General features: G+C 36.2%; 1 protein-coding gene across 1 annotated transcript in view; it reads right to left on the bottom strand.

The window, feature by feature from the left end:
* Nucleotides 1–5,601: 5,601 nt before the first annotated feature.
* LOC148953122 (trehalose transporter 1-like protein) overlaps nucleotides 5,602–11,573 on the bottom strand; it is a 9,088-nt gene continuing 3,116 nt past the window's right edge. The window contains exons 2-3 of the mRNA XM_089087878.1: nucleotides 9,263–9,505; nucleotides 5,602–6,670 (exon numbers count right to left, since the gene is read on the bottom strand). Of these exons, the coding sequence (XP_088944004.1) occupies nucleotides 5,706–6,670; nucleotides 9,263–9,505 (1,208 nt within the window). The 3' untranslated portion in view covers nucleotides 5,602–5,705. The remainder of the gene's footprint in view (nucleotides 6,671–9,262; nucleotides 9,506–11,573) is intronic.

Here is an 11,573-nt window from a genome sequence, read left to right as displayed (position 1 = left end):
GGTTAAGCTTTCCTAGGGCCCGGAAGCTTATCCTCTAAACTTCAGCTCAATCCGATTACTCCTTCCAAAAACCACTGTTTTCAAAAAACAAAATATAGCCACTTAAAATTCATCATCATTTCTTTTTTTTTCTTAGTCACGCCTATAGGCCAGAGTTGGCAACTGGTCCGGGTGACTGAGGACTCATTCGAAGCAGAATTTGACCTGTTAGGGCCTTTTGATATTGTCAGACCGAAAAAATTATCCCCCGAATTTACATTTACGAAAAACCTCGTTTTCCTATAAGAACCCGCTATAAGCGGGCTCTTATCGTTTCCCGTTCGGGCTAGCCCGCAAGCCCGCAAGCTGTCAAATCAGCTAACAGTTAGTCAAGCAATTTTAAGTAATTAACTGTACAAAAACGTGCAGAAATTATTTGAAAAAAACTACGTTTTCTAAAGAGTTAAAGAGGCTGAGTTACAAGGTCGACCTTAAAACGTACAGGGATTAGGAGGCACAGCTGGGGGGCTGCCGCCCCCAAACCCCCCGCTTTCGCAGCCTTTAAATAAAAAAAGTTTTTTAAACTGAAAGTAAGGAGCGACATTAAATCTTAAAACGAACAGAAATTATTCCGTATATGAAAGGGGCTGTGCCCTCCTCAACGCCTCGGTCTTTACGCTAAAGTTTTTATTGTTTAAAAAAAAGAGTTGTGAGAAAGTCAAACTTTAGCGTAAAGAGCGAGGCGTTGAGGAGGGCACAGCCCCTTTCATATATGGAATAATTTCTGTTCGTTTTAAGATTTAATGTCACTCCTTACTTTCAGTTTAAAAAACTTTTTTTTTATTTAAAGGCTGCGAAAGCGGGGTTTGGGGGCGGCAGCCCCCCAACTGTGCCTCCTAATCCCTGTACGTGTTAAGGTTCGACCTTGTAACTCAGCCTCTTTAACTCTTTAGAAAACGTAGTTTTTCTTCAAATAATTAAGGAATAAATGAAACCCAAAACCACAGTTTATAGACAGTAAGCTTATCGCAGATAATTTCTGGTCTTCGGTCTCGGTGCGAACAAAAAGCTCCTCCCACTTATTTATGCCTTAGCGGATTAGTCTGTTATCGTCAATCAATGAGAAATGGTTACCAAGTGCATTATTCGTAATTGCGAAAGCAGAAAAAACTTGGTGAGCCAGCCAAGTGGTTTGCAAGTGTCCAATCTCACAGTTATTAATTAATTTATATACAAATTTTGAATTACTCTATTATTTACGTGGACTCAACTGACCGTCCTCTGTTGGATTTTATAAAAAAGGGGGCGGGGGGGTTGATGAAATTTGTAAAAATAATAAATTATGTCTTCTTCTAATAAATGGAGGGGTAGGTGTGACGGTGGCAGGGGAAGATCCAGGATATATCTAGGGGGGGGGGCGCAAAGTACGTTGATCTGACAAATTTAAGGTAGGAGCAAGTCTAATTAATGCAAAATTGCGTTAATTAGGGAAATTACACTACTTTAGACTACTTTACGGGGGTAACCCTCGCCCCCCTCTGGATCCGCAACTGGATAGTTTATCATTTTTTTTCACGTCGTGATATTTATTTTCTTAGATTGTAGTTCCTATGATATTTGAAAAATCTAGTTACCTGTTTTGGCGGAGAGCCTAGATAAAACTAGTTTTGTTTTCAATCAATGTTTTCATATGAAATGGGCAGACCTTTCCTGAACTTTAAACAATAAACACCTCTGTTTGAATTATCTGTTTGAATTTAGTTTGAATTATTGTAGGCTTCTATTTCTACTGATCTTAAGTTTAATATGGCCTTTACTATTCTTTAAAAAAAAACTTCTTTTTCGTAAAGTTTTCGTAGTATATATATATATATATATATATATATATATATATATATATATATATATATATATATATATCGGCGCGTACAAACAACTCCTCTCATTTGATCTGCCATTAGCGGTCCAATTACCCTGGAACACGTATTTTGGCAGAAACTTTCTCAAAATGCCTTTGAAAACAACTTGAGACTTCGAAACCTATTTTTAATTCCTAAAAACATCTAATAATAACATTACACTACTAACTACCGATTTTCATGTATGTATTGGAATAAATTAATTTAAAATTAGTTTCTTCAAAATTAGTGTTCCAACGTTGAAGCCAAGTTTCGCGTCCAAGAGAAATCTGACTTGTCTACCCGCGAAAAGATCTGATAACGCCTATGTTTCTATCTGCAAAAACGTTCTCCGGAGCACTCGCACCCCTGTCCGGGTTTTTATAATGGGAGAGATAGAGAATGATCATACTGCTAATTATATAAACTGTGCCCAAAACGAACAGAAAATAAATGAACAATCAGAGCAAAAAAACGTAAAACAAGTAATAATATAAATTGATAAATAAATTTTAAAGGGAGTAATGCTTAAATTGAATATGCCAATCAAGCTTAAAAAGAAAAAAACATTTTGCTATTGAAGTATAAATGAACCCCAAAACGAACAAAAATTAAATAAAGAATCAATGCAAACAAACATACAATAGATTCTAATATAAATGAATGAATAAATCTTAAAACGAGTGAAACTTAAATTGAATATGCGAATCAAGCTTGAAACGAACAAAAATCACTACAAACAAGAGTTCGGGTATCGCCTCCTTCTCTCACTGTAAAAGTCTAAGACCTACTGGGTCATGGCGCTTTCCTGAAAACGAATTGTATTACAAATATTTTCTTTTTTGCTTAATATTGAAAAAAACCATTAAAACTACAATAAAATTTAGAACTGATAAGCTTTGAGCAACTAATATCATTATACATCAAATATTCAGTTTAATTTATTAGCTCTTTCTAAAATTGTTCAAGACCCTAAAATTGTTCCCTTCCTTAACTGTAAGAACCTAAAGCCTACTGCGTCATTGGCGCTTCACTGAAAACGAACTATATTACAGATACTTTCTTTTCCAATTCTTACAGCATTGAAAACGAAAATAAAATTACACTGAAATAAGATCTTGAACTGATGGATCTCGAAATAATTAATATCATTATGTATCAAATATTCGATTTAATTTTGTTTATACATTCCAAGACTGTTCAAGACATACATAGTTTAAAGTTTATATATAGTTCAATCAAATGAGCCCTCTCGGAAGTTTATGCGAGCATCCCTTCTATAAGAACCATATATACACTCATGGCATAACTTATAACGCCTGTCCCCCGGCCCTGGGGGGTTGTTTTGACTCCGAAGTTTTAATATCTGATGTTTGGAATTATATTTAACAAAATGGCCACCTCAAATTTTTTTCGGATGGGTTTGGGGAAGAAAAAGGCTTGGGGGGAGGAGGGGCTAGTTGCCCTTCGATATTTTTTGACTCTGAGAAAGTGAAGTGGAACTTTTAATTTCAAATCAAATGAGCCCTCTCTGAAGTTTATAGGAGTATGCCTGCTATAAGATTCATATACGGCCCCAGGACATAACTTACAACGCCTGCCCCCCGGACCCTGGGGGGTTGTGTTGACACCAGAGCTATTGCTATCTGACCTTTGAATTATTTTAAAGAATGGCAATCTCAAAATTTGTATCGGATGGATCTGAGGAAAAAGGGCGTGGGGTGGGGCTAGTGGCCCTCCGATCTCCTTGACTCTTAAGAATTGAACTAGAACATTCGATTTCCATCCAAATGAGCCCTCTCAAAAGTTTATACGAGCATCCCTTCCATGAGAACCAAATATGCCACTAGGGCATAACTTGCAGCGCCTAGCCCCGGACCCTGGGGGGTTGTTTCAACACCGGAGTTTTCGTTATCTGATCTTTGAATTATTTTTAACTAAATGACTATATCAAAATTTTTAGTTGCCCTTCGATCACTTTTGACTCTTAAAAAGGGCACTAGATTTCTCGATTTCCAATCGAACGTGCCCCCGTTGAAGTTTATATGACGACTCTTTCCATATGAAGTGCCTCTGGAAAAAGAAAAAATATAACAAAACTTTGGAGCCGTATGGCCTTCACTGTACGCAACGGTATAGCGTTACCTCTGATCCACCCTTTTGACAGCTTGCATGCAAATAGTGTGTTCTAATTTAGTTCAACACTACCCGAAAGCTGCATCTTAATACCCTTAGCCTTTTTAGACATAAGGGGTCAAACTTGCCCCCCTTTTCCAATAAAAAATGCTATATGTAAATAATGGGCAAGTTGCAAAGCTTACAGCCCTTGTCTCCGCGGCAGCTGGGAGGGATATCATCCCAAGAGGCATAGTTATTGGACCTTTCAATTATGGTGAGCCAAATGATCATCTCAATGTTTTATCGGATGTCTTTTGAAGGAGATAGGGGCATTGGGGGGGCTTTTGCCCTCCAACCACTTTTGACTCTCAAAAAGGGCACTGAGATTTTCAATGTTCGGTAGAATGAGGCCCCTCCGAAATTTCGACTGGACCATTTCTGGCTTTGTTTGTCCTTTTGGAGGTGGGAGGTCCATTCCCCAAGACCTAGAGATATGTTGCTTTTTTAGGACCACTTTGGCCTAGGGTGCTAAAAAATACAATGATGTAGTTTTTAAGCAGTTCAGATAAAAAGTTTTCTAGTCCCCTTTTTCGGCAAGCCAATGTCATTAAATAGGACACTCACCGTGTTTTGATTTTAGGCTTCTACGTTTCATTTCTAGCCTTAGATGTGTAATTAACTCGTTCAAAAATCTGAAATTACTAACTTTAATGACAATTAAACATCATTTGTTAAATGTGTACTTGGTGTGTTTGGATTTCGGACCTCTAAAACTGCTCTGCTAGCCGGTGATTTATTACGACTAAGTTTATATTACTGTTTTGCAATACTTGCTTACTGAGCTTTGACTTGAATCTCTATAAATTGCTGTTAGCCTTAGATTTGTAATTTGCAACTTCAAAATTCCGCACTACTAGCTTTGGTGAAGACCAAACATTATTTGTGAAATCTGCAATTCATATGTTCTGACTTTGGATTTTCTTGCTACAAAATTATCCTTAGATTTGTATTCACCGAACTCAGAACCTCGTAAATATACCAACTATAGTGGAAATAAAATACAAATTTTAATATGCATTTGAATCAGCCTGTGAGTTCCTACGAGCTTGCGTTTTTAAACCAAAAAAAAAAAAAAAAAAAAAAAAAAATAGAAGACACACTATTTAGTTATGTTAGCCCGTATATTCTTAAAATGCACTTATGAGAACCTGTTTAAAAGGGGAGCTATTTAAATTTTTGGTAACTTTTCCTCTTCTTCTTTTCATACCATGTCGTCCCTTACGGCCTTGCTATACTACTTTGGTTAAAATACTATTTTGAAAATTTGTTTCTATGTCATTGGAGGCTACAGGTGCATAAAGTGGACATAAAAAGGGGGTCACTTGATCCGTTTTATTACTTTAAAAAAGCGTTGTAACCCAGAATTTGCAATCGAATAAGTTCTCTCATAGCGAGACGAATATCCGTTAAATATGATAAGACCAGGAAAAAAATATGGGGACACGTCACTCTTAACATAGTCTATGCTAGCGCACGGAACCTACGCTATCGCGTAGAATTTGATTGGCCACCATCTTCTTTAAAACTTCACCGTTATGAAAGGTGATCATTCTCACTGCGAATTTATTGGTAAATATTACAAAACTGTTAAATATTTTCGATGATTAAAAAAAACAATTACAAACTAGAAAGTACAAAATAAAAACATTATTACAAAACGGCATCGCACTCAAATGCCTTGTTTTCTTGAACTTCAACTTTTTTTATTGGTCGGAACATCATTTCAATTTCTTCCAAGGATTTACCTTTGGTCTCAGGTAGGAAAACATAAACAAATATAATACTAATAAAGCAACATATCGTATAGAGCCAGAATACACCATGCTCGCCAACTAGATCAACCATAATAGGATAAAAAAATACTGTTAAAAATAAACAAAATAAATTAAACGATGCAATGATAGCACTGAATAAGTTTCGAAACTTTGAAGGTAGTATTTCACTCATTATTAGATAGGGTAAAGTATTATATCCGAGAGAAAATCCAACCATAAAAAATATTAAGCTCACTAAGGGTATCCAATGTATATTTCCAATAAATTCATATTCAAAATTTTTCAGTTGAAAATATATGCTTATTGGAACTAATGATATTAGCATTATTGACGAAGACAGCAAGAGCAGTTTCCGTCGACCTGTCTTATCAACTATAATCATAGCTATACAAGTAAATACAAGCTGTACCAGCCCAACTATTATGGTGGATAGATGCCGGTCAATGTTACTACCAGAGTTTTTGAAGATTGTCCCACTATGAAAAATAATGGTACTAATACCACAGAACTCTTCGAAAAACATAATTGTAAGGGATAAAAAAAACGGACGAAGATTTTGAAATTTGACTGCTTCTTTTAAATATTCTGTATAATTGGCCTGGTCACTGTTAGTATCTTGATCAGTGAGAATTTCTTTTACTTTATTGATATGTTCTGTTATGCAAGGGTTTGAGGGATCCTGAACATTTTTCAAAAGTTTTAATGATGTTCGAGCTTCACTTTCGCGCCCTTGTAGTATCAGCCAAGACGGAGATTCCGGTGCAAAATACATTCCCACTCCAAGAAGTAACGCTCCTGAAGCTAATGTCCATGATAGAGCGTCACACTCCAAAACTGATCCTGGAAATAAAAGTCAGATGAAAACAAAATGAAGTTTAGAATCCATTTTGGTTAGACATAAGGACAAAATGAAGTTGCAACCCTCCATGCAAATTCCCTGAGAAATTTTGTAGCAACCACAAAGTTCGCCACAATTGTGCAGCGGCAAATACCGCCACTTTGGATGCGAATCTCCTAAATGAACGGCTAAGAAAACACTAGCAGCTAATCTCTATCAAATTCTATTGCGCTCCAAGAAGTCACTCTAATTGATGCAGAAGAAAAGAATATAATCATTTTCTTAAAGAACTCCAATCAAACATGGACACTCGAAACCATTACATTAGCTGTTGAGCAGGTTTAGTTAGTTGAATTCCAAAAGCCTTCCTTGTGATTATGCCAATACGAAATTTTGACATCCCTAAGTCCCCTTCTTCTCTCAGTGACGCCATGTCTGATAATAAAAAGGCACAGCTATTAGTCCAGCTCGCACTTTGCACCAAGTTTGGTTAGGAAGACTTTTCTTTCTCGTGGATGTGCTCACGAGAAATTTCATTGTCTTTTAATTCATCTTATTTATCCAAATTTATTTTTTGGCAGTGTCTTTTTTCTCATACTGTTCTTTCTATTTCCTTTACATATTCAATATATCAATCCGAAACTGATTACAAAGATGACATTTTTTTTTCTATTTCTTTTTGTTTTAGTTGATTGACGATCTAAAAATTTAATTCAGAAGGATGGGCTGAAAAAAAAAATCTTTTTTACTTTCTCCTAAGTTATCCTGATTTATGCGAGTTTATTTTTAACGGGAATTTTGCAAGATGTCATAAATGAGCCTCTCCCGATCTTGCATGGCAATTAAAGAAAAAAAAACAAGTTTTTTTATTTAACTGAAAGTAAGAAGCGGCATTAAAACTTAAAACGGACAGAAATTATTCTGTATAAGAAAGGGGCTGTCCCCTCCTCAACGCCTCGGTCTTTGCGCTAAAGTTTCTAATTGTTTTAAAAAACAGAGCTGTGAGAAAGAGTCAAACTTTAGCGAAAAGAGCGAGGTGTTGAGGAGGGACAGCCCCTTTCATATAAGGAATAATTTCTGTTCGTTTTAAGTTTTGAAGTCGCTCCTTACTTTCAGTTAAAAAACTTGTTTTTTTTATTTAATTTCCGAAAGTTTTTGAATTAATGCAAGTTCTGATTTTGGCTCATCGTACATAAATAATAAAAACGAAATTTGCATATTAATTTTTTTTTCTGGCTAAATGTCTTTCACGAAAGTTATTTAATTTTATTTAGGAACGTTTTTATTAGTAATAAATATACGTAACATACGAAATAACTTACGTAACGAACTTCTATATTCGTATATTTTTATTACGTATATTAGGGGGTTCGCCCGCGAGTCAATAACTCGATCTCTACGCTAAAGTTCGAATTTTTTTCTAATTCTTTAAGAATGACCCCTTAATCACAAAGGCCGTTAATTAGAATAAATAGCTCTTATGAAAGTACTAAAAAGAATTTGCGAAAAGAGCGAGGTCTTGACTAGGGGGCGAACCCAATCATATACGTAAGAGTTTCTGTTCGTTTTAAGTTTTGATGTCGAATAGTTTTCAGTTGAAAAGTTTCTCAGTTGAAAACCTGCTTTTTTATTTAATTTCCGATTTTTTTTTAAAATAATGCTGGGAAATCCAGCGCCCCCTTCACAGCAATGTCACTTCCCCCATTAAAAATTCCTCCAAGGAAAGATCCTCTCACGTAACCCACGTAATCAGCATAAAAATCGGATTCTTTTAATGTATCTATTGGTATCAAAATTCCGGTTTTTAGAGTTTCGGTTACTATTGAGCCGGGCCATTCATTACTTACAGTTCGTTACCACGAACTCTTTGATAAGTTCGATGCGATTATCACGGAAAAAATGCACAATTTTTGATTCTCGTCGCCGCACGTCTTGTAACCACACATTTCGTTGTGCTAGTTTTCGCAGATTTTGTTGTTGCTTCATTTTTGTTTTTTATCCTCTTGATTTGACAGCGTCCTTGTTTTTCCGATAGTGCTCTTTTTTTCACACAATCCACAAATTATTTCAAAACCGATTACAAAGATGACAATTTTTCTTTCTTTTTCCCTTTGTTTTATTTGATTCACGCTCTATAAGTTTAATTCAGAATGATCGACTGAAAAAATTGTTTTGCACTTTTTCCTAAGTTATCCTAATTTACGAAAATTTATTTTTCGATAGCCTGCTTGTTTTTCTCATAGTGCCTTTCGCACTTTCTTGAACGTTATCCTGATTTATGCAAGTTTTTTATTGTGGATTTCACATGATGGCATGAATGAGCCCTCTCCCAATCTTATAGGAACATAAGTTCAAGACAATCCACACTGTGGCGTCATATGAAAAATGTTTTTTTTTTCAAAATTAAGGATCTAAACGAATTCTCCCTAAGTTGTGATCTATCTAGATTATCTTTTCAACCCAAAAAATGTTAGTAGGCAGATTTTCAGAAAAAAAAATCGAATAGTTTTCAAGGGAAAATGCACTATTATTGCTCTCTTAAAGAGAGTAGAGAAGATAGATTTGATAAAAGCAAGTACAATAAATATACTTACCTAAAATAAAGGTTATGAGTATACCACAGGCTAATAAAGTAGCCGTAAGCGAGCCAAGAATCCCACGTATTTTAGGATTTACACATTCTGCAACATATATCTGAGCTGCTGGAGTTGCAACCCCAACCATGAATCCGGTACACATCCGAGCAAAATAAACTGCTCCCGTAGAAGGTGCAAACCCAAGCAAAGCAAATGCAGCAGACCACGGGATTACCACGATCAGTAAAGTTTTACGCCTACCTGAAAAGGAAGATCCAAACAGAAATTAGTCGAAGTTTTCGTACTTTAAAATATTGAAAATTAAAAATTCCAAGACGAACCCCTTCACCGCAGGTTTTACGGGCAGGTACCGAAAGAATAACAGAGAAAAGAAGAAAAAACATCTCTGAGCGAACTCACAACTCAATTGCTGTGATAAAAATAATGTCAGTGTAACCCTTTATTACTTACTAAAAACCATTATGCCAGGACAAAATAAGTCCTGTTTTATTTACAGGATTTCGTACCCAGTGGCGTCATTTCATTCGGAACTAAGGGGGGGGGGGGGCTGAGTAACTTCTATGGACCCCCTTAATTGTCGGCTCACAGTTGTTAAAGAACAATATATCTTCATAGTGGTTAGCACTGGTCTCTCCCAAAATCGACTAATAATAGTAAGAAGCAATTTAAAAGTGTTTAATGAATACAGAGAGAACTTAAGTTGGAAAGTAATTCACAGTTTTATTGTAACACTTAGAACGGCAAAGGTCTCATTTAAAAAAAAAAATTTCTAACCATATATTTTATATACTTTAATTTTACACAATAATTTTATATATAAAAAAATATTTTCTAACCATAGCATTGAAGTCAACCAATTTCATAAGAGCCTTTTCACTAAATATCAACATCAGATCACTGTGCCTTTCGTTGCCTATTGTTGATATTAAATAGGTCTTAATCAGGCTTAGTGTAGAAAAGAATATCTCTTTACTAGCCGTTGTGATAGACAGAGCAATGAGGATTTGCATAATTTTCAAAACTTCGGAATACGCTATTGACATTACTTTCAGACAATCGCGAAGTTCAAAAAAAAATCTTTTGGCGTATTAGCTAATGAGTGTACATTTTCTCACAAGGTCCATTTGCGAGGCCAACAGAGTTGTGTTAATGTAAGCTTTTTTGTAATGCAATGCTACACTAAGTAACTTCTATGGACCCCCTTAATTGCCGGCTCACAGTTGTTGAAGAACAATATTTCTTCATAGTGGTTAGCACTGGTCTCTCCCAAAATCGACTAAAGTAGAATGGCCTTATTGACTCCGATCAGTACAAAATTCGGTTATCAAAAGAACGTATCTCGTGACAGTACACCTAATATGGGCATAGAGTCCCTAGGGGAGATGGATTTCTGAGAAATTGATTGCGTAATCAAAGTGTGTCATTGACATGGAACACCTGTGCTGTCAGTCATTAATCAAATTGTTTCCGGGCAAAGTTTGATAGTGTCTGACAGATGACGTCAAGTTAATTAATGTCTTTGATGTATTTCCAAAGAGAATGTTTCCGAGGCAAAATTTAGATCACACATGACAGATGATGTCATGATTGATTGATTGACATGAAAGGGGAATTAATTTGTTGTTTCTAAAGAGAATTATTGATTCACGAAAGGGGGATTAATTTGTTGTTCAAGGAGGCACACTTGTGCCTCTATAAAGAGGCGACCCACCCCAATGTTAAGCGATTTCAGGTCCTAGAGGTCGCAGAGAGACGGCGGTAATAGCATTTTGTAGCCCAAGCTCAAACTAAGAAACATGCAAAATTTCATCCTCCTCCGACTTTATCTTCATGGGGTAAACTGGGCCGGAAGTTTGGACCCTCCCACCACAGCCCCCTTTAACGTTGTCCGATAGGGCTGAAATTTAGAGGTTAAGCTTTCCTAGAGCCCGGGGAGCTTATCATCAAAATTTCAGCTCAATCTGATCACTCCTTCCCTGTTTTCCAAAAACCAGATATAGCCACTTAAAGTTCATTTCTTTTTTTTTATTAGCCACGCCTACAGGCCACAGTTGGCAACGGATCCGGTTGAATGAGGACTCATTCGAAGCAGAATTCGAACTGTTAGGGTCTTTCGATATTTTCACACCGAAAAAATTATCCCCCGAATTTACATTTACGAAAAACCTTGTTTTCCTATATTAGCCCATGTTAATTTTTCCGACCACAACCCCCCTTTAACGTTGTCTGATCGGGCTGAAATTTGGACGATAATCTTTCCTGGGGCCTGGGAGCTTATCCTCGAAATTTCAGCTCAATCCGATCACTC

This window comes from Artemia sp. Qi Xiang Cuo, chromosome 4, assembly GCF_049724085.1.
Source record: "Artemia sp. Qi Xiang Cuo chromosome 4, ASM4972408v1, whole genome shotgun sequence".
NCBI lineage: Eukaryota > Metazoa > Arthropoda > Branchiopoda > Anostraca > Artemiidae > Artemia > Artemia sp. Qi Xiang Cuo.
The sequence above is the reverse complement of the archived record's forward strand: the minus strand, read 5'-3'. Positions and strand labels throughout refer to the sequence as shown.